The 27,001-nt window shown below is 49.6% G+C and overlaps 1 protein-coding gene across 1 annotated transcript in view; it reads right to left on the bottom strand.

Annotated features, from left to right (window-relative positions):
• MEGF6 (multiple EGF like domains 6) overlaps positions 1-27,001 on the bottom strand; it is a 287,988-nt gene that overhangs the window by 117,951 nt on the left and 143,036 nt on the right. The window contains exon 7 of the mRNA XM_029065970.1: positions 9,307-9,429. Coding sequence (XP_028921803.1) covers positions 9,307-9,429 — 123 coding nt within the window. The remainder of the gene's footprint in view (positions 1-9,306; positions 9,430-27,001) is intronic.

The raw sequence follows: 27,001 nt of genomic DNA, 5'->3' as shown, positions 1-27,001 counted from the left end.
CTTTTCCCCCATTTCGTAGATGAGGAAACCGGGTCCAGAGAGGCCAAGTAACTTGCCTAAGGTCACACAGCAGACCAGAGGCAGAGGAAGGACTAGAACTCAGGCCTCCTGACCTGCAGACTCTCGCTCTTTCCTCCAGATCTCTCTCCTTCCTCTTCCCACCTTCCTTCTCAACTTTGGATCCCTCTATCTATAGAGTTAAAAGACAGCTGCTCTTTGGGTCCAGACCAGAGGGGTGCATCACACTCAAAGTGACCACAGCATTGCAGAGCCTACAGACTGGGCAGTGAGCTGAAAGAGCAGAGGGGGTTAAGAGGGGAAGTCACACCCATCTTGGAAAGAGAACAAAATATGCATTTCCAGCTCAGCCTTTCAATACGAAGAACCAGAAAATTCAGTTCAGCTGTAGGTTTCACAAAACAGGACAAGTCAGCCATCTGACAGAGCCACTCAGGCAAGGAAAACCCACAGGGGCTCGTCTCCTGCCTTTCCCAGTGGGTATCTATCACTCTGACTGCTCTCTGGGCTGAACTCCTACACGGGTGTGATACCTCAAACTGCCTTCCACACACACGATGGGATACATCTCTGCTTTCCTGCGGGAACAGCTTGATATAATCTAGGCTCCATACACCCAGCAGCCCTGCCTGGACTTCTTGCTGCTGCCGCCACCGCCATCTCGGCCCTCCTCCTCGCCCGAGTCTGGAGCCTGCACACAATAAACACAGTGGAGTCTTGGCCCAGAGCGGGAGAAGAGCCACGTGCATCCCTCCCAGCTGAGGCTTGGCATTCCAGCCATTCCAAACACGTGGGGCTGGAGAGGTGGAGGCCTCCCAGGGTTGGGTTAAGGGAGATTTAAAGTGGAGGGGGGGGCTGCGCTTAGATCGGAAAACTGCACATGCCAGCTGGGCGCTCAACCGCCAAAAAGAAAACGGAAGCCCATGAAACTCCAATCCATTTCACAGGTGATGCCCCTGTCTGTTTGCCCAAATTCATGAGAGCCAGCCTGCTCGGAATGCTGTGGGCGTCGGGAAATTCGGGGTACAGTCTGAGCCCAGAGGCTGCAGGAGGTGGGATCCTCAGAGGAAGGAGCCATCATTCTCCCCTCCTGCCACCCTGAGGCCTCTATGCAGAGCCGCCTGCAATAGCTCTAGCTGGAGGTGCCCTCCTGTTACCCCAAAACTCTGCAGTCCCTCTGGAGAGGAGGAGGGTGATGGAATTTCCTGGTAGGAATACCGGAAGGGCCTCGGAGATGTCGGGCCCAAGAACCTGGGTGGAGGAATGGAGGTCAGGGCTGGCAGCTTGCGGTGTGCCACTCGCTCTCTTATGTTGCTGCCGGGCACATCCCCGCAGGGCACAGAGTGTGGCGAGGGAGTGCGGGCCAGGGGGACAGGGCACCCTAAACACGTTAGGTGAAGGAGCTACTGCCAGCCGTAGTGTCAGGCTGGGCCTACGCTATGACCCTGGGAACCTCTGTGGTCTTTACACCCCATGTTGACCGGTCCAATTAGCAGACTCTTCCCCCACCCCCTAGGCAGTTCTTCTGTCAGAGAAGCGTGTGGTCTAGTGGTTAAAGCACAGGCCTGGGAGTCAGAAGGACTTGGGTTCTAATCCCTGCTATCACTTGTCTTGTGTGACCCAGGGCAAGTCACTTCACTTCTCTGTGCCTCAGATACCTCATCTGTAAAATGGGGATTAAGATTGTGAGCCCAATGTGGTTCAGGGACTGTGTCCAACAGGGTTATTTTATATCTTCCCCAGTGCTTATAACAGTGCCTGGCACATAGCAAGCGCTTAACAAATACCACTAAAAACAAAAAAAGAAATCTCCCTTGCCGCCAGCCCCACCAGGAAGAGCTGGGATCAGAACCAGGCTTCTTCTCTCCAACGCCTCAGAGAAGCAGCAGAAGGACTTTTGAATAAGAATAATAAGAATAATAATGATTAATATTATTATGGTATTTGTTAAGCGCTTACTATGTGTCAGGCACTGTACTAAACAAGTATGAGACTTGTGCTCAGTGGCGGCTGGAAGATGGGGGTCCCATGCCCAGTCCCAGCCCAGATGGAAACATTCCTTCCAACTGCATGGATTATAGGAACCGGGAGAGGCAGGAACACCTCCAGACCATCTCTGTGAATCCCTTCTCCTTCCTGAAGCCTCTGGAGATTCACAACTGACATAATTTCATCGCCTGCCCCAGTGCCTTTGGTTGGTAGGCTGTGGAATATGGAGCACACTGTCATGGCTTAGTGGATAGAGCACAGACTTGAAAGTCAGCAGGACCTGGGTTCTAATCCCTGCTCTGCCACTTACCTGCTTGTGACTTTGGGCAAGTCACTTCAGTCCTCTGCATCTCAGTTCCCTCATCTGCAAAACGGGGATTCAATACCTGTGACCCCTCCTACTGAGACGGTGAGCCCCTGTGGGACCTGATTATCTTGTATCTACCCCGGTTTTTGGAACATAGTAAGCGCTTAACAAATACAGTTATTATTTGCTTAGTACAAGCACTTAGTACTGTGCTCTGCACGTACTAAGCACTCAATAAATATGATTAATTGATTGATTGATTCCCAGCCTGGCTGGCTATTCATCCAGTTTGAAAGTAGACATTTTTACAGCCATTTTTTTTTTTCAGCACCTAGCCCCTTCCACCTTGGTTCCTGCCACTGAGACCCAGAGTTCGTCAGCAGGTTGCAGGGAGGTCAGCTGTCCCCCGGAGAAACCCTCTGGTCTCAGGTGACTCTGGACAAAGTTTTGCCCAACAGCGGGCGGGACGTCACGGCCTTGTTCACCGGCCACAGGGCCACGGGTGGCCCCCAACCCACTCTAGGGTCTGCAGGTTTCCTGTCAGGCTTCCATGGACTTCTGGGCAGCAAAGGAGTGGTATTAACATGGGCATTAGCGCCCACCCGAAATCCCAGATGAAGAGTCACTTGATCATCTCAAGGTAAGGTCTAAGTGGTTAAAGACAGGACGTGCCTGCCTTCTTCAAACTGCCCAACACGAGGACAAGGGCAAAGCCTAGGAGACTAAAATTCTTGCTGCCTTTCCCCTCCCTCTAGGTGACCCCAAGTCCCACTTCTGGCCAGGTTTGGCAGGGAGACACGCAGGCAGAGCAGAATCCCTCATTTGCTATGGTTGTTGTGGTAGCAGGATCAGAAGAGGAAAGTTGAGTACAGAACTCTGCTCTGCTTAGTACAGAACTCTGCTCCATAAATACTGTTATAAAAAAAAGGGGCAGGGAAAGGGCTTAAATTGGGAAGGCCTCTTAGAGATGTAATTTTAATAAGGTTTTGAAGGTGGGAAGAGTGATGGTCTGATGTATGTGATGGGATTGGGAGTTCCAGGCCAGAAGGAAGATATAGGTGAGGAGTCAGTTATGAGACAGATGAAGTAGAGGAGATCAAGGTATAGTGAGCAAGTTGATGTTAGAGAAGCAAAGTATGCAGGCTGAGATGTAGTAGGAAATTAGCAAGGTAAGGTAGGATGGAGAGAGGTGATTAAGTACTTTAAATTTAATGGTAAGGAGTTTCTGTTTGATGCAGGGTGAATGGGCAACCACTGGAGGTTCTTGAGGAGTGGGGAGATGTGGACTGAACAGCTTTTTAGAAAAATGATCCGGTCAGCACAGTGAAGTATGGATTGGAATGGGGAGAGACAGGAGGCAGGAAGGTCACTGAGGAGCCTGATGCAGTAACTGAAGAAGGATAGGATGAGTGCTTGGATCAGTGTAGCGGCAGTTAAGCTGGAGACGGAAGGGCAAATTTTAGCGATGTTACAAAGGTGGAACTGACAGGACTTGGAGGCAGACTGAATATGTGGGTTGAATGAGAGAGACAAGTCAATGAAAATGCAAAGATCACAGGCTTGAGTGGTGTTGTCTACAGTGATTGGAAAGGCAAGGGGGGTGGACAGGGCTTGGGTGGGCAGATGAGGAGTTCTGTTCTGGACATGTTTAGTTTGATGTGTCAGCTGGACATCAGGCTAGAAATATCCTCAAGACAGTAGGAAACGGAAGAGAAGGAGAAGGGTCAGAGCAGGAGATGTAGAGTTGGGAATCATCAGCACAGAGGTGGCATTTGAAACCGTGGAAGCAAATGAGTTCTCCAAAGGAATGGGTGTAGATGGAGAATGAGAATAAGGGAAAGGACCAAGAGGGGAGGGGTGGGGAAGGGGGTTGGGGGGAGAGACAAGAAGTGGGCCAAGAAAGGAGCTGGCACAGGGGGAAAGGGGAGACAGGGAGTAGAATAGCAGGCTGAGGGGTAGTTCCCACCCACTTCCTCCACCGCTACTCCTCAATCAATTAAAAGTACCTACTGAGTGCTTACTCTGTGCAGAACACTGTGCTAAGCACTTACCTCTAGACAGTGAGCTCATTGTGGGCAGGGAATGTGTCTGTTATATTATACTCTCCCAAGCACTTAGCATGTGCTTAGCACACAGTAAGTGCTCAATAAATATGATTGAATACCTCTTCCCCCACTTCTACCCATTGGCCTACCTTGGTTTCCTCCATCTTCTATCATTTCTGCCCCACACTAAGCATGTCCCACCCACCCACCGGCAAATAGGGGGGAAGATCCAGACAGAGAATCTGTGTTCAAAGGACGAGCATATGAGTCCATTTATTCAGGGCAATCGATTTTTCCTGACGTCTGTTCCACATTTGATCCCAAAGGCCCAGATGCTTAGAGGCATCCCACCCAGAGCCAATGTGCTGCACTTCCTGGTCAGATTCTCCGAGAAGCCTCAGCCCATCCAACCTGAGCAGCAGAGGGGCCAGCCACTCAGCTCTCTGCCCAACCCCAATCGAGTTAACCACTTCTGCCCCAGGACAGCAGAAACCGGAGATTGCCCTGAACCGAGGGGGCTGCTAAAGGGGCTTCCTAACCAACTGGACCTTCCCAGGAGACAGCTCCTTGTTCAGGATCCCCGCATCCCAGCACCTCACTCATTAGGGGCAGGGACCCTGATATTTTTTAATGATATTTTTAAATCACTTCCTATGTGCTGTATTAAGCACTGCAGTAGTTACAATCTTACCAGGTTGGACACCATCCACGTGGTAATTTTGAAGCACTTGCTATGTGCCAGGCACTGTGCTGAACGCTGGGGTAGAGACAAGCTAATCAGGTTGCACAACATCCATGTCCCGCCTGGGACTCAGCCTTAATCCCCATTTTACAGATAACTGAGGCACAGAGAAGTGAAGTGACTTGCCCAAGGTCACACAGCAGACAAGCGACAGCAGGGATTAGAACATTGGTCCTTCTGATTCCCACTCTTTCCACTAGGCAGTGCTGCTTATTTGTACTCTCCCGAGCACTTAGTACAGTGCTCTGCACACGGTAAGTGCTCAATAAATACCACTGATTGATGGATTGATGTCCCTCCCCAAACAGCCAAGCTCACTATTGGAGCCCGCCAGGCAGACAGCGCCAACAGCCTGGCTTTGGCCCCACACCAGCTGGCCCTAGATCCCAGTTTGGAGCTGGCACAGGCCGTGCTAGGCAATCTTAGAAAAACTAGGATGGAGACAAGGCCTCTTACCATGGATGCCAGATAAGCCTCAGGCCCTCACACCCTCTCATCCTTGCCAGGCACGTTCCCATTGGGGCCCGAAGGCAGGCAGGGGTGCAGCAAGTTGCCAAGTTTACTCAAGAATTGTATACACAAACTCATTTAAAGACAAAGTGAGTGCAACATTAAGCCAATGCTAGGCCGTAGTGCCATAGACCAGCAGGAGGCTGGCTCAGGATCATCATCACAATAATCTTATTATTAATAGTGGAATTTATTTAGCTCTTGCTATGTGTCAAGCGTGGTAATAATAATGGTACTTGTTAAGCACTTGCCATGTGCCAAGCACTGTTCTAAAGGCTGCGTCAGGTTGGAGAAGGTCCCTGTCCCTCATGGGGTACACAGTCTTAATCCCCATTTTACAGATGAGGGAACTGAGGCACAGAGAAGTGAAGTGACTTGCCCCAGGTCACACAGCAGACAAATGGCAGAGCCGGGATTAAAACCCAGGTCCTTCTGACTCCCAGGCCCGTGCTCTCTTCACTAGGCCATATTGCTTCACTGTTCACGCTGATTCTGTTCCTCTTCTTCCTCCTGGTCCCACTGTTTGGCAATCGTTTATGCCTCTGCCTGCCTGGTTGCCTCCTCTCTTTTGGGAGGAGAGCAGAAAGGATGAAACCCAGCCTTGAGAAGAAATAGTAGCTCTAGCCCCCACAATAATAGTATTTGTCAAGCACTTTCCTAAGCACTGGGGTAGATACAAGTTGTCCCACATAAAATAAATAAGAAATAAATGTTGGTATTTGTTAAGCGCTTACTATGTGCAGAGCACTGTTCTAAGCGCTGGGGTAGATACAGGGTAATCAGGTTGTCCCACATGAGGCTCACAGTTAATCCCCATTTTACAGATGAGGTAACTGAGGCACCGAGAAGTGAAGTGACTTGCCCACAGTCACACAGCTGACAAGTGGCAGAGCCGGAATTCGAACCCATGACCTCGGACTCCCAAGCCCGGGCCCTTTCCACTGAGCCACGCTGCTTCACATGGGGCTCAAGTCTAAATAGGAGGGAGGGCGGATACTGACTCCCCATTTCACATATGAGGAAACTGACGCACAGAGAAGTTGTGACTTGATCAAGGTCACACAGCAGACAAGAGGTGGAACTGGAATTAGAGGCCCTGATCCTCTAATTCCCAGGCCTGCGTTCCTTCCATTAGGCCACGCTGTTACCCATGGCTAACCTGAAGCCCAGAGAAGTCAAGTGGTTTGCCCAAGATCACCCAGACCGCCCCACCCACCCCCCATCTAACAGGCCTCAGACCGCCCCACCCACCCCCCTAAAAACCAAAGGAAGTTTTCTGGAAAGTGGATGATAGACAGTTTTGTGACTCTGGGCAAGAGACAAAAACCAAATCTAGGTCCTCGCTCCTTCAGCGGGCAGGGCAAGGCAGGCTCAGTCTCCTTGGGAGAGGTGGTGGCTGAGCTGACAGGGGTGTTCCCGCTCGTGGGGAGATGCACCAGCTGAGAACTTTTGGGCAAGGGGACCACCAATGCCTTCCCCTTCCCCAGACTGGGCACCCCACTCAGAACCTCAGGCCACTTGTGGCGGGAGCCGACACCGCCGCTCCTGACCGATAGATCGCCTGGCACATTGCAGCTCTCTGCCTGGTACACTGCCGCCTGGCTCTGTGCCCGCTGCCTGGGCGGGGCTAGAACTAGATCTGGCCAAGGGCACTCCTCAGCACACACGGATACGCAGGAACGCAGGCCCTGGCGTGCGTCATCCCAAGCTGGCCCAGGCACGTGTCACCCTGTGCCGGCCCAGACACGTGTTGCCCCATGCCAGCCCTGGCACATGTCGCCCCATTGTGGTCTGGGCACATGTAAGCCCATGCTGACCCTAACACCTCATCCCATGTCAGCACATGCTCATGTCACCACACACCAGTCACGGCCCACGTCACCCAATGCCGGTCTGGCACACGTCACTCGACGCCGTCCCTGGCGGGTATCGACCCATGTCGACTCTGGCACGTGTGTCCCCAAACCAACTCTTCTATATGTTACCCCACACCGGCCTGGCACGTGTCACTCCACGCTGGCCTGGAACATGTTGCTTTCCTGGCATAGAGTTTGACGGCTCAGCTTCTTTCCATTCAGCTTAAATCAGCTCCCGCCATGGGTCTTTCTGGTATCGTGCGGCCACGGTCCCAGACAGAGACGCATATCTGAAGGTGATGGTCTGCCCCAAATTGTCAAGAATTTTTATCACAGCCAGTCAGTCAATTGGTCACTCAGTGATATTTACAGAGCAATTACTGTAGCATCTGGGAGAGTACAACAGCATCAAAAATGACAGTCCCTGCCCTCAGAGGGTCTTACAGTCTGATAGGAAAGAGAGGCAGGCAGCCAGGCAGGTGGAAACATAAATGACTGCCAAGCAATGGGACCAGGAGGAAGAAGAGGAACAGAACTAGTGTGAACAGAAAAGCAGCTTGACCGAGTGGATAGAGCACAGGCCTGGCAGTCAGAAGGAAATGGGTTCTAATCTCAGCTCTGCCACTTGTCTGCTGTGTGACCCTGGGCAATTCACTTAACTTCTCTGTGCCTCAGTTACCTCATCTGTAAATTGGAGGTTAAGACTGCCACGTCCTCCCGCGGTCCTGGAATGCCCTCCCTCCTCACCTCCGTCAATCTAATTCTCTTCCCCTCTTCAAATCCCTACTTAAAGCTCACCTCCTCCAAGAGGCCTTCCCAGACTGAGCTCCCCCCTTTTTCCCTCTGCTCCCTCTACCCCCCCCACCTCTCCGCAGCTAAACCCTCTTCTCCCCCCTTTCCCTCTCCTCCTCCCCCTCTCCCATCCCACCCCCTCAGCACTGTACTTGTCCGCTCAACTGTATATATCTTCATCACCCTATTTATTTTGTTTATTTTGTTTAATGAGATATACATCACCTTGAATCTATTTATTTGCCATTGTTTTTATGAGATGTTCTTCCCCTTGACTCTATTTATTGCCATTGCTCTTGTCTGCCCGTCTCCCCCGATTAGACTGTAAGCCCATCAAAGGGCAGGGACTGTCTCTATCTGTTGCCGACTTGTACATTCCAAGCGCTTAGTACAGTGCTCTGCACATAGTAAGCGCTCAATAAATACTATTGAATGAATGAATGAATGAATGACTGTGACGTCCCACGTGGGACAGGGACTCTGTCCAGACCAAATTGCTTCTATCCATCCCAGCACTCAGCAGGTGCCTGGCACATAGTAAGCACTCAACGAATTCCACAGATATTGTTATTATTATTAATAAACAGGAGTTTGTGGTACCAACAGGTAAAGAGGAACCATCACAAATGAATGCACATCTGTACCTTAGGACTGAGGATGAGAATAAATCTCTAGGTGCTCCTCCCCCAACACATCAGGACCCCCACAAAATCCTAGGATGAGAGTGAGAGAGACAGAGAGACAGAGAGAGAGAAAATAGGATGGAGTTTCAGGGGACACTGTGCCCATAAGATTCCAAGCTTCCTGAGGACAGAGGATGTGAGTCTTTTTTCTGCTGCACTCTCCCAGTGCTCTGTACTCAGAAAAGGTTCAGTAAGTAATAATGATGAGTGGGATAATTGGTAGCCTTTGTCCATTTTGTAGTCCTTGGTCTGTGCCCCCAGAATCTTAGATGGGTAAGAAACCCCTCTGGGCCCAGGGTGGGCTCACTGCCCTCTGGGAACTTTCTGGAACGTTCCTCTGGCCGGCCGCCCCGCGTGGTCCTACCTGCACACGTCTGCCCATCGCCCCGGAGCATCTGGCCATCAGGACACCTGCAGGAGAAGCTGCCGATGGTGTTGAGGCACTGGGCCTCGCAGCCCCCATTCTCAGTGGCACACTCATTCACGTCTGAAAGATACCAGAGGCACGGATGAGTGCCCTGCGGGAGGAGGGGGAAGCCCACAGCCACAAACGGACCCAGCCCCCGATGTTCCCTGGGAAGGCCCTCGGTCCTCGATGCGAAAACTGCTGACGTCGAGCAGGGAAGGCACTCCTCATTTCCTCCCTCACACACTAGTTAGCCTGCTTCCCGGGGAGCAAGAGACGGCGGCTCCAGCCTCACAGCCAAGGGGCGAGCCCCAGAACGGGATACCCAGCAAAAGTTCAAGTCATATCACGACACGCATACATCCCCTGCCATAGTTTTGCTTTATAATAGCAACCGTGGTAGCATGACCTAGCCCCATGAGCAAGGGCCTGGGAACCGGGGAACCTGGGTTCTAGTCCTGACCACCGCTTGTCCGTTGTATGATCTTGAGCAAATCACATCATCTCCTGGGGCCTCAGTTTCCTCATCTGTAAAGCAGGACTCAAATACCTCTTTTTGTCTGTTAAACAGTGAATCCCATGTGGGTCAGAGCCTGCATCCAATCTAATTATCTTGTATCTACTCCAGTTCTTGACCCAGAGTAAGTGCTCAGTAAGTTCTACCATTGTTATTACAATCCCTGTTCCACATGAGTCTCACAGTATAAGAGGGAAAAGATCAGATATCTTAACCTAATGTACATATAGGGAAACAGAGGCCCAGAGAAGTTTCAGTGGCTTCCTCAAAGCCACAAAGCAGACCATTGGCAGAACCAGGTCTGCTGGCATGGCATTTTGCATATAGCGGGTGCCCAGCATGGTGCTCTGATCACAGCAGGCGGCCGGCATGGCACTCAGCACAAGGGAGGCACCCAATACATATATAAGTCATGATTGCTCCCTCATTAAGAGTTAAGGTCGATGGCCCATAACCTGGACTGCTCCCCAGAGCCTCACCCCACTCTGCCCCTCGGAGCCCCTGGCACGCCAACTTGGAAAGAATTTGCTGGAGCTGCAGATCCGTAAGGCCCAGAACGGCAGCCAAGAGGGTGGGAGCCTGGATCGTGCCAGCGCAGGCCCTGGAGTGCTCAGACCCCCTGCCTGACCTTATCAGCTCTGCGTTGGGTCGGGGGCGGGGGAGGGGGTTGGAAAACTGGGCTGCCAGTCAGCCCGCTAGGCTCTCCAACACACCTCCAGGCTCACCCCCGCTGTCTGCTGCTAGTCTGGGGGGGCCTCTGTCCCCACAACCCGCTGCCTCTCACCCCCCAACCCTTCCCTTGGGTAGCCAAGGGGCTAGGAAGTGATCCCTAGGAGGAAGGGAAGGGAGAGCAGAGGGACAGTCTGCTTCTTCAAGCACACAGTACCCCTTGTGAGCTTGGGCTCAGCCCAGGCCAGGTGGACGGGAAGGTGGTCAGAGGATAAAGGGCCTGTGGCCTCAGATGTGATCCTTGATGAGAAGCAGACTGACCTAGTAGAAAGAGCATGGGCCTGAGAGGTGGAGGATCTGGGTTCTAAACCAGCTCCATCACTTGCCCTCTGTGTGACCTTGGGCAAGTCACTTCACTTGTCAGCTGTGTGTCTGTGGGCAAGTCACTTAACTTCTCCGTGCCCCAGTTACCTCATCTGTAAAATGGGGATTAACTGTAAGCCTCACGTGGGACGACCTGATTACCCTGTATCTGCCCCTGTGCTTAGAACAGTGCTCTGCACATAGTAAGCGCTTGACAAATACCAACATTATTATTATTATTCACTTCTCCGTGCCTCACTTTGCTCAACTGTAAAATGGAGAATGAACACTTGTTCTCCTACTTAACTGTGAGCTCCATGTGGGACAAGAACTGGTTAACATGTACCTATGCCAGTGCTTAGATCTGTGCTTGGCACATAGTAAGCACTTAATAAATGCTATTTTTATGAAGTGGGTTATAGGGGCCTCATCCTAGAGGAAGCTTAGAAGTGATGGAGAAAACTTGCCCTTCAAGTGCCCAGTTCCCAACTATTCTCGTTATGGGCAGGGAATGTCACTGTTCATTGTTGAATTGTACTTGCCCAAGCACTTAGTACAGTGCTCTGCACATAGTAAGTGCTTAATAATTATGACTGACTGAATGAATGAAAGATAAAGAGGGGGTGAGGAGAGGAGTAGACATCGCTTCTATGAAGAGGGGAAGGAAAGGACAGAGAGAGGGATGAAGCATTGGAGACTGTGAGTCAGAGGGGGTGAGAGAAAAGGAGAAGGAGAGAGGTGGAGGGAGAAAGAGAGAAGGAAACAGGGAGAGAGAAAGAGGAAGGGGGAGACTGAGGCAGAGCAAGGGGCAGGAGGGGAGAAGGGAGAGAGAAAGGGAGAAGGGGAGAAGTGGAGGGAGAGTGAGAGAGAGGGAAGAGGGGGGAGAGAGGGGAAGAGGAAGATGTGGAGACTGTCAGAAGGAGTGGGCAGGAGGGGAGGAAGGAAGAGAAGGGCGATAGAATGAATGAATGAATGAGTCCATTTTCCCCTGAGCCACAGATTCATTTTCTCTCTTCACAAGGATTTTGCCCTTCTAGTCAGTAATTGAGAAGTAACAAAAGTTGATAGTGGCTGCAGGGAAGGATCCCACCAGATATCCCCAGGGGGAGTTATTTAAAAGAAACCCGAAATCAATAGACACAGTGTCCGTCTGGTGAAGGGAGCCAGATTGGGAGCCCAGAGCCCCACAGTTCTAGGACAATGGCAATGATGAGGAAAACAATGGACTCCGTTCTTCTCCTGGACATCGGGGCCTCGGGTTGTGAATCCACCCTAACCAGTCTGATCCAAAGAGGGTAAAATAGGATGTGTTGGTCTTACAAATAGGCACTGCCCCAGGGTAAGGAACGCTGAGAAAACAAGAAATACCATCTCTGGGTCAACCCCATATTCCCTCCAGCTCAGGACGCTGTCCCCAGTAGAACACCTGGGTGCCGGGAGGAAGCGTGCACTGGTTGTCCTCCTTGATACTCACTTTAATGGTCAAAGATGGACCTTCCAGTACCTCGAACTCTGCCCTCTCCACCTCTAACTGGCCATGTTTCCCTACTCCTTAAGACCTCGAGTGGTTGCCCATCCACCTCTGCCGCAAACAGAAACTCCTTACCATTGTCTTTAAAGCACTCAATCACTTTTCCCCTTCCTACCTCACCTTGCTACTCTTCTACTACGACCCAACTGGCATACTTCAGTCCTCTAATGCTAAGCTTCTCACTGTACCTCAATCTTGTCTTTCTCACCGCTGACTTCTTGCCAACATCCTGCCTCTGAACCGGAATGCCCTCCGTCCTCATACCCGACTAGCAATTACTCTCCCCTTCTTCAAAGCCTTTTTGAAGGTACATCTCCTCCAACAGGCCTTCCTTGACTGAGCCCTCTTTTCCTTTTCTTCAATTCCCTTCTGCGCCACCCTGACTTTATTCATCACCCCTCCCAGCCCCTTAGAAGTTATATACATATATGTAATTTATTTATATTAATGGCTGTCTCCCACCTCTAGAGTGCAAGCTCACTGTGTGCAAGGAATATATTTTTTGTACTCTCCCAAGAGTAAGCACTCAATAAATATGATCACTGACTGATTGACTCTCCGTCTAGTGACCCAGCATGGATCATCCAATACCCCTGACTCACTTCTCCATCCCTGACTCTCCCTCCACTGATCTTGCACGGACCATCCAACACCCCTAACTCTCCCCTTTCCAACGCTGACTCTTCCTCTAGGGATCCAACATGGACCTCTCTACACCCCTGACTCTCCCCCCTCCATCCCTTACCTTCCTCCTAGAACCTATTATGGACCCAAACCCTTCTTGAACTTGCCGGAGTTTCAAGCTGAACCACTTTTCCTGATGCCATTATCTATAAACTCAGCCATTGCTGGACAAAGACATGTTTTCCTTTGGTGTATTTTGAACCCACTATCCCCAAGCTCTGCGCTTCTCCCTCAATTCCATGTTCACCCGGCCCTCCCATTTAATGATCTGATAGACTTCACTCATCTCCTCTCAACCTTCAGTTTTCTGAAATGATTAATCCTCAAACTTAGTGCAAATTTGAAAGACTAATGATTAGATTGTAAGCTCCTCGTAGGCATGGTTGTGTCTCTAGGCCAGTGTTGGAGAAGCAGCATGGCCTAGTGGCCTGGGAGTCAGAAGGACCTGGGTTCTAATCCCAGCTCTGCCACTTGTCTGTGTGACCTTGGACAAGTCACTTAACATCTCTTAACCTCAGATTCCTCATCTGCAAAATGGTGATTAAGACAGGACACACTATGTAGGACAGGAACTTTGACCAACCCGATTATCTTGTATCTACCCCAGCTCTGTGCCTGGAACATCGTAAGTGCTCAACAAATACCACATTATAGTATACTCTCTTGAGCACTTAGCACAGTGCTCCGCATACAGTAGACATTTAAACAGTGATTTATAATCATATAATATAATCATATAATAATAATCATATCATATAATAATGATTGTGAGCAATGTCTCCAACATGTGGGTCAAGAGCAATTGCTCTGAGCCTCAATATGAAGTTGTAACTTCATCATCATTCATTCAATCATATTTATTGAGTGCTTATGGTGTGCAGAGCAATGTACTAAGCACTTGAAAATTACAATCTGGCAACAGATAGAGACAATCTTTATCCAACAACGGGCTCACAGTCTAGAAGGAGGAGACAGACAACAAAACCAAATAAGTAGACAGGCATCAATGCCATCAAAATAGGTAAACATAATCATAGATATATACACATCATTAATAAAATAAATAATAAATATGTACAAATATACACAAGTGCTGTGGAGGGGGAGGGGGTAGAGCAGAGGGAAGGAGTTGGTTTGATGGGGAGGGGAGGAGGAGCAGAGGAAAAGGGGGTCAGTCTGGGAAGGTCTCCTGGAGGAGGTGAGCCCTCAATAAGGCTTTGAAGAGGGGAAGAGAGTTAGTTTGGCGGATGTGAGGAGGGAGGGCGTTCCAGGTCAGAGGTAGGATGTGGGCCGGGGGTCGATGGCGGGACAGGTGAGAACGAGGCACAGTGAGGAGGCTGGCGGCAGAGGAGCGGAGTGTGCGGGCTGGGCTGTAGACGGAGAGAAGGGAGGAGAGGTAGAAGGGGGCAAGGTGATGGAGAGCTTTGAGCCAATAGTGAGGAGGTTTTGCTTCATGTGAAGGTTGATAGGCAACCACTGGAGATTTTTGAGGAGGGGAATGACATGCCCAGAGCGTTTCTGTAGAAAGATAATCTGGGCAGCAGAGTGAAGTATGGACTGAAGTGGGGAGAGACAGGAGGATGGGAGATCAGAAAGGAGGCTGATGCAGTAGTCTAGATGGGATATTATGAGAGATTGTACCAGCAAGTCTACTTGCTTTTCCTGACCCCTCACTTCTGCTATCTCCCTTTCAGCTCTGTAGCATTTACACACTTATTCGTAATTAACCCATAATTTATTTATTTATATTTATGTCTGTCTCCCTCTCTAGACTGAAAGCTCATTTTGGGTAGAGTTTTCCAACTTTGTTACATTGTTTTCTCCCAAGCATTTAGTTCAGTTCTCTGCACACAGTAAGCACTCAATAAATACAGCCGACTGACTGATTGATTTACTTTCATCTTGCTTCCCAGACATCTCCCGTGGAGGTGGCTACATCACCCCGTTCACCACAACCTCAAGGCTTCATCCATCAGTAGTATGGATTGAGAACCTGCTAGGTGCAGATCTTTGTATTAAGTGCGTGGGAGAGTGTAATATAATTAGTAGATGTGGCATTTTTTTCTGTGGTACTTGTTATGCACTTACTATGTGCCAGGCACTGTATTAAGCACTGGGGTACCTACAAGATAATCGGGTCTGACAAATTTCTTGTCCCACATAAGGGCTCACAGTCTTAATCCCCATTTTACAGGTGAGGTAACTGAGGCACAGAGAAGTAAAGTGACTTGCCCAAGGTCACATAGCAGACAAGTAGCAGAGCGGAATTAGAACCCAGGTCCTCTGACTCCCAAGCCCACGCTCTTTCCACTAGGCCACACTGTTTATCTAATCATGATCCTTGCCCTCTAGAAGCTTTACATTCTAGTTCCTCACTAGAGACAGACACTACTTTTAACAATTCCATCATCTTCCCTGTCTCACAAAACCATATCCTTGGCACTATCCTTGACTTTTCTTCTTTCAACCCAAGTATTCAGGCACCAAATCCCATCTGTTCTATCTTCATAACATTTCCAGAATCCTCCCCATCCAAACAGCCACCCTGATGGTCCAAGCACTTGTCATATCCTGTCTACTAAATCAGCCTCCTTGCTCACCTCCCTGCCTCCGGGCTCTCTCCATTCCAGCCCAAACTTCATTGCGCTGCCTGAATCGTTTTCCTAAAACACCCTGTGCACATCTCCCCACTCCTCAAAAACCTCCCATTTTTGTCAATCCCTCTCCACCTCGAGTAGAATCTCATCACCTTTGGTTTTAAGCACTGAATCAGCTCTCCCTTACCTATCTTACAACCCAGCGCACACACTTTGCTCCCTTACACCAACCTAGTCACTGTGCCTTGATTTCTCACCATTGATACCTTGCTCAAATAGTCCATCCTGCCTGGAACTCCCTCACTCTTCACATCCCACAGATCACGGCTCTCCCCATCTTCAAAGTCCTGTGGAAATCACATCTTCAGGAAGCCTTGCCTGACTAGTCTCTCACCTCCTCAACCTATTTTTGTCCCTACTGAGCTAGTTAGGTAGTTGAATCAATAATAATAATAATAATGGTATTTGTTAAGGACTTACTATGTATCAAGCACAGTCCTAAGTGCTGGGTAGATATAAGCTAATCAGGTTGGACACAGTCCCTGTCCCACATGGAACACACAGTCTTAATCCCCATTTTTATAAGTGAGGCCCAGAGAAGTGAAGTTAGTTGCCCAAGTTCACACAGAATACAAGGGATGAAGCCAGAATTTGAACCTAGGTCCTTCTGACTCCCAGGCCATTGCTCTATCCATGAGGCCATACCCCCTAAACACTTAGGTACTCATTCTACTCCCACAACACATGTATGTAACTTCTTAGCGGGTTACTTCCCTGACCTGTAATTTATTTTAGTGATGATGATATTTGTTAAGCACTTACTATGTGACAGGCACTGTACTAAGCACTGGGGTGGTTACAAGCAAATCGAGGTGGACACAGTCCCTGTCCCACATGGGGCGCACAGTTTCAACCTCATTTTACAGATAATGTAACTGAGGCCCAGAGAAGTGAAGTGACTTGTCTAAGGTCACACAGCAGACAAGTCAGGGATCTGGGAATAGAACCCATAACCTTCTGACTCCCAGGCCTGTGCTCTTTCCACTCCATCATGATGCTTCTCAAAAACAAGGAGCTGATGGAGTCCAGTCACTCCTGTTCAGGCTGGCATCTGTCCAACTCAGAAAAAACCCATTCATTCAATAGAATTTATTGAGCGCTATGTGCAGAGCACTGTACTAAGCGCTTGGAATGAACAAGTCGGCAACAGATACAGTCCCTGCCGTTTGACAGGCTTACAGTCTAATCGGGGGAGACGGACAGACAAGAACAATGGCAATAAATAGAGTCAAGGGGAAGAACATCTCGTAAAAACAATGGCAACTAAATAGAATCAAGGCGATGTACATTTCATTAACAAAATAAATAGGGTAATAAATAGGGTATTCATTAAATACTATTGAATGAATGAAAAAACCCATTTGGGCTCACGGTCAGATTTCCCCAAAATAAAGAAGAGCCAGAGGCTAATGTGACTACCTTCTTCCATTTCCCTGCTAAATTCTAAGCTCCTTGAGGGCAGAGATCATATCACTAACTCTAGTGTACTTTTCCCAGTGCTTAGTGCAGTGCTCTGCACAGGGTAAGTGCTCAGGAAAAACTTCCTTACAGGTCTTTCTTCTAGAAGGTTTGGCTTTGCGGGGCTCTGGGCCTGGCTGGCTCGAGGGTGTGGAGGCGGCAGAGCTCCAGGGGGCCTCCTGGAGGAATGGGAGGGACAGCCAGGAATGGGCAGTGGGTGAGGTCGGAGCCTGAGGAGGAGTGAAGAACTCAATTTCTCCACCTGGGGGTCTCCACCCATCTCCCTCCGTACCGCGTGGGCCCCTCTAGGCCTCAGAAGTCGGCTGAGGCCGTTGGGGCTGGAGTTGGAATAAGATTGCGGGGATTTTTCTCTTTATCCGATCCAGCTGGTTGGCCCACAGAGCCTGGTCAGTTTCCACACCACCCCAGCGCCTGTCGCTCGGTGATAGGAATCCTCCTTGGCAAACACTACAGACCCAGGAGCCAACCCTCCCAGCCTCCCCAGCCCACCCACCCCTCCCCAGCCTCCCTTAGCCTCTGCAGCCCACCCACCCCTCCTCAGCCTCCCTTAGCGTCCCCCGTCCCCCCAACCCTCCCCATCTCCCTTTGGTCTCCCTCACTTTTCTCATCCATTCATTCAACTCAGTAATAATAATTATGGTATTTGTTAAGTGCTTACTATGTGTCGAGCACTGTTCTAAGCGCTGGGGTAGATAGGAGATAATCAGGTTGTCTCATATGGGGCTCACAGTCTTAATCCCCATTTTACAGATGAGGTAACCGAGGCGCAGAGAAGTTAAGTGGCTTGCCCAAGGTCACAGAGCAGACAAGCACTGGGCCGGTATTAGAACCCATGACTTTCAGACTCTCAGGCCCAGTCTCCATCCACTACGCCATGCTGCTCCCTCACCTTCCTCAGCCCACTCACCCCTCCAACTTCCTCAGCCTCCCCCATCCCTCCAGTCTCCCTTGGCTCCAGAGTTTCAGCAAAATGCCATTTTTCCCCAGGGCAGCGACTGAGCACAGCCTCAGGGCTGTCCAGCACCAAGCCACATCCCGACTTCCACCATGTCCTCCGCCGGCCACCTAGCCGGACCCGCTCCCCCCGCCTCGGCAGAAGAAGGTGTCATGTGGGTTCTCATGCCAGTGAAGGCAGTCACGGGTTCTCCTCCCGCATCCCCCACCCAGCCTACTGCCCCCGAGGCCCGAGCTGCAGAAACTCCATCTGGAAGCCGTCAGGCAGCTGAGCTCTCCACTCTATTCCTTCAACAAGGGCTCGAGATGCCTTCACTACACAGGCACGTCCCCAGCTCCCTGAAATCCTCCATCCTTGCTTAATTAATCCTGCGGCTTTGGCTCAAAGTCGGGAAAAACCACTTCATGTTTGAGTCCTGCCAAACCCCCCCGGCTCCCTTGGGGAAGGGAATTGCTGGATCCATTTTCCAGATGGAAAGACTGAGGCTAGGGTATGTGGGGGGGAGGAGGAGAGAAAGGTGGGGAAAGAGAGAGAGGGAGAGAGAGCGAGCAAGCAAGGGAAAGAGAAGGGGAAAGAGAGAAGGAAAAGAGAGGCAGAACAGAGAGAGAAGGTAAACTCCTTGAGGGCAAGGACAGCATTTTTTATGGTATTTCTTAAGTTCATTCATTCATTTGATTGTATTTATTAAGCACTTACTGTGTGCAGAACATTGAACCGAGCGCTTGGGAGAGTACAATATAACAATAAACAGTGACATTCCCTGCCCACGGTGAGCTCACAGTCCAGGGTGGAGACAGACGTCAATACAAATAAATAAAATTACAGATATGTACATAAGTGCTGTGGGGCTCAGAGGGGGAGGAAGAGCAAAGGTAGCAAGTTAGGGTGACACAGAAGGGAGTGGGAGATGAGGAAAAGTGGGGCTTAGTCAGGGAAGGCCTCTTTGAGGAGATGTACCTTCAATAAAGCTTTGAAGGGGGCGGGTGGGAGAGTAATTGCGCATCTAATTTGAGAAGGGAAGGTGTTCCAGGCCAAAGGCAGGATGAGGTCCAGCGGTCGGCAGCGAGTCAGGCAAGATGGAGGCAAAGTGAGAAGGTTAGCACTAGAGAAGCGAAGTATGTGGGCTGGGCTACAGAAGGAGAGAAGCGAGGTGAGGTAGGAGGGGGCAAGGGGATGGGGAGCTATAAAGCCAATGGTGAGGAGTTTTTGTTTGATACGAAGGTGGTTGGGCAACCACTGGAGATTTCTGAGGAGAGGGGTGATGTCCTGAACGTTTTTGTAAAAAGATGATGTGGACTGTGGAATGAAATATGAACTGGAGTGGGGAGAGTGTTCTAAGATCGATACGAGTTAACTAGGTTGGACACAGTCTCTGACCCACATGGGGCTCACAGTCTAAGTAGGAGGGAGAACAAGAGAACTGAGGCACAGAGAAGCTAATAATAATTAACAATAATAATTGCGGTATTTGTTAAGCATTTATGTGCCAGGCACTGTTCTGAGCCTTGGGGAAGATAAAGGCTAATCAGGATAGGCACAGTCCCTGTCCCACATGGGACTCATAGTCTGAATCCTCATTTTACAGATGAGGTTATTTAGGCACAGGGAAAAGAAATGATTTGCCCAAGGTCACACAGCAGACAAGTGATAGAGCCAGGATTAGAGCCCAGGTCCTTCTGAGTCCCAGGCCTGTGCTCTATCCACTATGTGGCACTGCTTCTCCTGATACTTATTTGTAAACTCCTTGGGGGGAAGGGGCAGCTTTTTTGCATTTTTATCTTTTTTATGGTATTTGTTAAGCACTTATTATGTGCCAGGCATTGTTCTAAGCCCTGGGGTAGATACAAGCTAATCAATTTGGACACAGTCCATGTCCCACATGGGCCTTACAGTCTTAATCCCCATTTTAGAAATGAGGTACCTGAGGCCCAGAGAAGTGAAGTGACTTGACTGAGGTCACACAACAGACAAGTGGCAGAGCTAGGATTAGAACCCAGGTCCTTCTAACAAGTACCATATTGAAAAAATTGCCTGGAAACATTGCCCTCAGAAGCCTCTCATTGAGAACCACTGATGAAAATGAAAGTTCGGGGGTGCTTAAAGGGCACGTGTGGGTGTAGCCATGCCACCATCTCTGCAGTATTCAGGGTGTCCTGCTCCGTGGGGACAAGGATCGACTGACTGACGAAGGTGGCTGCTGCCTCTCTCCCCATTTCCCAGCTCTGGGGACAAAGCCTGTTTCCCTGCCGGCTTGTCTGGGCTCACCTCCCAAATTTGCCCTCCCTGGGCTTGGAACAGGCCCGAGACCATCCTGACCAGGGCTGGAGAGAGTCCAGTAACAACAAAAATAATGGTAATTGTGGTATTTGTTTAGTACTTATTATTTGCCATGCAATGTACTAAGTCCTGGAGTAAATACAAGATAATCAGGTCAGACAGCCCCTATCCTGTGGAGCTCATTGTCTTTATAGGAGGGAGGGCAGGCCTAGAATCCCCATTTTACAGATGAGGAAACAGGAACAGAAATTTTTTTTATGGTATTTTGTCAATAATCATATTTATTGAGCACTTACTGTGTGCTGTACTAAGTGCTTGGGAGAGTACAGTATAACAATATGTACATATCCCCTGCCCACAATGAGCTTAGTCTAGAGGAGAAGATAAGCATTAACATAAACTATGGATATGTACATAAGTGCCATGGGGCTGGAAGGGAGTGATGAATAAAGGGAGCAATGAATAAAGGGAGCAAGTCGGGACGATGCAGAAGGGAGTGGAAGAAAAGGAAAAGAGGGTTTAGCTAGGGAAGGCCTCATAGAGGTTTATTTGTTAAGGGCTTACTATGTGTCAGGCACTGTAATAAATGCTGGGGTAGATATAAGCTAATCAAGTTGGACACAGTCCATGTTCCATATGGAACTCACAGTCTTGATCCCCATTGAGGTAAATGAACACAAAGAAGTGAAGTAACTTGCCCACAGTCACACAGCAGATAAGTGGCAGAGCCAGGATTAGAACGCGGGACTTTCCAAATCTCCAGGCCCGTGCTCTATCCGCCAAGCCACACTGCTTAAATGTGCCTGTTCATTGCTATATTGAATTGTCCCAAGCGCTCAGTACAGTGCTTTGCACACGGCAAGCACTCAATAAATACGACCGAATGAATGATAGCTCTCAGAAGGAGCCCGTCGGCCCCCTCCCCAGCCCCACCCTGCTACTCCCCCCCACCCTCACAAGAAAAGTCAGGCTCAGTGCCCACCAGGGCCCCAGGGAAGACAGATGCTGAAAGCAGGACTTACATCAAAAGCTATAAGGTTGATTCTTGCCTCTGCAGAAGCAGGCGGCGAAACACGGGTCCTGGCATCTACCCGATCTGAGTTGCGGGAGGATTATTAAACAACCTAATTCTGTTTTATCAGTGATGACAAGATGTGCTACAAGAAGGCACGCACCAAGGCCACGGCACTAATATTGCCCAAAAAGGTGTACACTATGGAATAATCCTTTTTACTGTGCCTGAAGTATTTTTCTTTCTAGGATTTTTCTGAGCATTTAATCAATCCAGTCTGGTCCCTAAACGGGCCTGTGGGAGAGAAGGGGGGAAGTGGCTTTTTCCTTTCCACTCAGGAAAGATCGTGCGAGTATAGGCTTACGTTGCAGTGGGAGGGATTTAGATTAGACTCAAAGAGAGCCCGCAAGGGCCACGTGATCCCAGACCATGTTGCTGAGACATTCTGGGCAATCTCTGTCTCTGGCTATTTTTAGCAGTTAGGGCAGACCATGTCTGGGGACCAGAGGCCTTCTGGCTGAGGCGTCTGGAATTCTGCGTCCCCTCTCCCAGGGAGGTTGCACCGGGCTCCTGGCAGGGGAGAAACCCTGCAACCCCCTTCTTTTTTCCCCCAACACTCCCACCCACCCACCCACACCCATCCAAAACCTCAAAGTGTGCAGCCCAAAGTTGCTGAATTTTGCACCCACTTTGGTGATTCCTGGGGCATTTTTTTAAGTAAAAATCCCCCCACCCCTGGTAGCTGGTTGGTGTCACTGCCACGGGCTGACTGAGAAAACTGGTTCCCACGACGGCGGGTCTTCAATAGCAGCTGGTCGCTTTTCCAATGCCCCAGCTAAGGCTCTGATGAAAGGGGAAGGTTTGGGCAGCTGGGAGCTGGACCACTTGATCCTTTCGTGTCCCTATTATTGCCAGAAATTCCTCCCCACCTTCCCCCTTGACCCCCTCCCCAGAGGCTGGCCCTGGGTTTTCTGGTCTCAACAGGATATAGAGGGGATCCACTGCCAACACCGAGCTTCAGGCTCGTTTTTACCTACCCCTCCACTGCAGCTCACCACCACAGTCTGCCAGCCAGCCACAACTCCCCGTGAACCCAGATTCTTGGCTATCAATCAATCCATCAGTAATTTTTATGGAGCATTTACTGTGTGCACAGCACTGTACTAAGCACTTGGAAGAGTACAGTATTACAGAGTTGGTACCCAGGTTCTTTTCCCAAAATGAGCTTACGGTCTAGAGGGAGAGAGAGACATTAATATAAATTAAATGACCGACATGTTCATGAGTACAGTAAGGCTGAGGGGCAGGGGGTGAATTAAGGGAGCCAATCTGGGTGACACAGAGGGAGTGGGAGAAAATAAAATGAGGGCTTGGTCAGGGAAGACCTCTTGGAGGAAATGTGCTTTTAATAAGGTTTTGAAGGTGGGGAAAGCAGAGGGTCCTGGACCCAAGGCCAGGGCTCCCTGGAGCCCACAGAGCCCGCGCATGTAATGGCTACCTCTTTCCTAGCCCTGCCCCCTCTGACCATCTCTCCCTATGAGAGGACAGAGTTCTGTGGCACCAACCTGGATGCACAAAGCTGCCAACCCCATCTCTACCCTCCTCCCTGGGCCTCCAGCTTCCCTGCTTGCCAGAGCCCTGGGGACTGCAGAGCCAGTGGGCAGACCAGCTGGCCAAGCCAGCGGTCAAGCCAGCAGTTCAAGCCAGTGACCAAGGCAGCAAGCCAAGGCAGCAGGCCAAGCCAGCATGTACCACGCTGAGAGGGGCTGTACCCTGGCCCCTGCCATTCCAGCTTCACGCTGGTGAGCAGGACGACAGGAGCAGGCAGATGGAGTTGGGTTTGGCATGTACAGCTGCATCTAGGTTTCCCAGCAAGAACCCCTGTGAAGAGAGACAAGGAATTGAAACGGCTTTAAAGTGGAGAGAGGGAGAGAGCCGGGTAAGGAGACCTAACCCCTAGAGACCTAAAGGATGTGAGAGAGGGAAAGACAGAGAAAGACGCAAAGAAATAGAGACAGATAGTGAAAGACAGGCATGCATACACAAACACATAAGCAGAGAATAACCAGAGAGGCAAAGAGAGAAAAGCAGTTACAAAGACATCCACAGAGAAAGAGAGAAAGAGAGAAAAGAGAGAGAAGAGAAAGGGGAAAGAAAGCGTAGTACTCGGCACATAACAAGCACTTAATAGATACCAAAATTATTATTCAAGAATGTAGTCAGTTCCCCTATTCTTGCAGATCCCCTGCAACAGAAAGCTCACCCTGTTCGTATTACACTATGTCCAAACTCCATGCACATGTGTACAACCATTTTTTCCTATTCCACGTGCAATCATTTAGGACAGTGTTTGGCCCACAGTAAGGGTTTAATAAATAACATAACTAAATTAACGATCCTGGACAGACAGATGTCTCTGCAATCCTTAAAGACCTCTGGACTGTAAGCTCGTTGTGGGCAAAGAATGTGTCTGTTTACTGTTTTAGTGTACTCTCCCAAGCACTTTGTACAGGGGTCTGGACACAGTAAACACTCAATAAATGATTGAATGAATGAATCTTTGGGACCCTCTCCCTAGGTCACCTGATCCGGGGTTCATTTCCTCATTAATGACCAAGCCCTACCTTTCCCTACAGAGAAGCAGTATGGTTTAGTGACTTGGGAGTCAGAGGTCATGGGTTCTAATCCCAGCTCTGTCACTTATCAACTGTGTGATTTTGGGCAGGTCACTTAACTTCTCTGTGACTCAGTTATCTCATCTGAAAAATGGGGATTAAGACTGTGTGGGGGACAACCTGATTACCTTGTATCTACACCAGCGCTTAGTACAGTGCTTGTCACATAGTAAGTGCTTAACAAATACCATCAATGTTATTATTATTATTACCTTGCAGCTCTTCATTCTATTTCCTCTGTTCTGCCTCTTGAGGAAACGTAGGATGCTCATTTCCCAAACACATTCATGGATTAAAATAATAATTAAGAATAACATGTATGAAGCACTTGTCATGTACCTATCAGAGGGTGGGGGGAGGACAGAGGGACAGGAGTGTTAGATACCAGATTATCATCTTGGAAATGGTCCCTATCCTATGTGGGCTCACAGTCTAAGTAGGAAGAGCTGATAGATCATCCCCATTTTACAGATAAGGAAATTGGGGCCAAGAGAATCAATCAGTAATACTTACTGAACACTTACTCTGTGCTAAGCGCTTGGGAGAGTACAATATAAGAGTTGGTAGATATGTTCCCGGCCCACAAGGAGTTTACAGTCTATAGGGGGAAACGGACATTAAAATACATTTCAGATATGTACCTAACTGCTGTGGGGCTGAGGTTGGGGTGAATAAAAGGTTCAAATCCAAGTGCAAAGGTGATGCAGAAGGGAGAGGAAGTAGGAGTAGGGGAAATAAAGGCTCTTGGAGGAGGTGGGATTTTAATAAAGCTTTGAAGTGGGGGAGAGTGGTGGTCTGTCTGATATGAAAGGGCAACAAGTTCCAGGTCAGAGGCAGGATGTGGGCAAGGGGTCAGCTGCGAGATAGACGAGACTGAGCAACAGTGAGAAGTGAAATGTTTTGTCCAAGGCCAACCTGCAGACCAGTGACAAAGGTGGAATTCAAACCCAGGTCTCCCAGATCTCCTGACTTCCGGTGCCTTACTCAATCCACCTGGTCAATGCTGAAGACAGCAATTTTTCAGCCCTCAGTCTTCTCTTCTCCAACTGCCAATTCCTTTCACTTCCTGGGATTATGACCAAAGAGGTTATCCTCTAGTCTGAGTGAGACAGGCCTTGCCAGAAAGGTGTCAGGAACCAGACGTAAATTTTCCTGAACCCCCCTGAACTCAGTAGTGGGCTAAGTAGCAGGTCGCCTCCCCACAGACTCCTGGAAAGAATACTTTCCAGCCCCTTTTCTCTTTGACCTCCCAGAACTGGATTTTGAGGGAAGAACATGGAAGGGAAAAGCCCCTCAAGCCTGAGATGCTGAGATTTTAGGAGCTGAGGCACCCGCCCGCTGCTGCCTTACCATTTCTCGCCACTCCCTCCCCCTTGCTTCCCTCCCCACCCCCGGAGAATTCCTTCCTTTGACTCATAATCCCCTATAATTCCGGGCAAATGGCAACAGGCTGAAGCAGTGTCAAGTCTGAGACTTTAATGATAAAGGCCATAGCTGAATTGGAGAGAGAGGGCTGGAAGGTGGGCCAGGTGGGGCTGGAATTGTTTGTTGGAGCCCATAAGAGAAGAGATCCCAGACAGAAACCCGTGAGGGTAGAGGTACTAAGGGGGACATGGAGTCAGGAGGGATGAGAAGACCTGTGTGAGGCTTGAGAATGGAGCGAGTCAATCTATCTGTCAATGGGGTGTACTGGGAGGCTACTGGGTCCAGAGTGCTGAACTGGTATCTTCTGTGGGTGAAGCTCTTTCCTGAGCACCATATAGAGGGCTTGAGAGACAAACTTGGGAGACGTAGCGTGGCCTAGGGGATAGAGCACAGGCCTGGGAGTCAGAAAGACCCGGGTTCTAATCCCAGCTCCACCACTTGTCTGCTGTGTGACCTTGGTCATGTCATTTCACTTGTCTGTGCCTCAGGTCCATCCCCTGTAAAATAGAATTAACACGGTGAACCCGATGTGGGACAGGGACTGTGTCCAACCTGATGAGCTGCTATCTACTCCAGGGCTTAGAACTGTGCCTGGTACAAAGTAAGCACTTACTAAATACCACAGATATTATTATTATTACAAACAAAATCAGGAGAGGATGTGATTTCTGCACTTGAGGAGCTTATGAACGAACGGAAGCGATGGAAAGCAAAAGTTGGTGATTATACCAGTGGTAAGAGCAGGAAGTATAAAACAACCACCCAAGTAAATAAACAAATAAATCACAAATAAACAAGCACACGGATGCTAAAGAGACCAGGGGATGGCTAAGAGGATGAGGATCAATCAGGGAAGGCCTCCTGGAGGAGGAGTCTTTTTAGGCAGTGTTAAAGGTGGGAAGGGAGGAGGTTAGGCATGAGCTTCCTGTGGGCAGGGAATGTGTCTACCAATTCTTCTGTATTCTTCCAAGTGTCTAGTATAGTGTTCTGCACACAGCACTCAATAAACACCATTGATCAACTGGTTGCTTGGAGGGAAAGCACTCCAGACAAACAAAGGGTATGAGCAACAGGTTGGAGCCGGGGGAGCCGAGAGCGAGGGACAGTGCCTAGCACTCGTGATACAGAGGCCCACCCCTGGCTCGGTCCCACACAGATCCCATGATTCTGGCTTGGTCATATGGCTATGGAGTCATTGACCGTCATGGAGTCAGAGAATTCCAAGGGACCCCACGGGGCTCTCTAGTCCAGCCCCCTTTCTGCACAGGGGATACTTAGGTCATCCAGAGCAGATGGCCACCTCCTCTCAAAATAACTCTAGGGCTGGAGATTCCTTCTCCAGTTTGGGTAAGAGATAGTTTTGGATACTTTTAATGGTATTTATTAAGTGCTCCCTACATGCCAGGCAC

Source organism: Ornithorhynchus anatinus, chromosome 5 (genome assembly GCF_004115215.2).
Source record: "Ornithorhynchus anatinus isolate Pmale09 chromosome 5, mOrnAna1.pri.v4, whole genome shotgun sequence".
Classification (NCBI taxonomy): Eukaryota; Metazoa; Chordata; class Mammalia; order Monotremata; family Ornithorhynchidae; genus Ornithorhynchus; species Ornithorhynchus anatinus.
The sequence above is the reverse complement of the archived record's forward strand: the minus strand, read 5'-3'. Positions and strand labels throughout refer to the sequence as shown.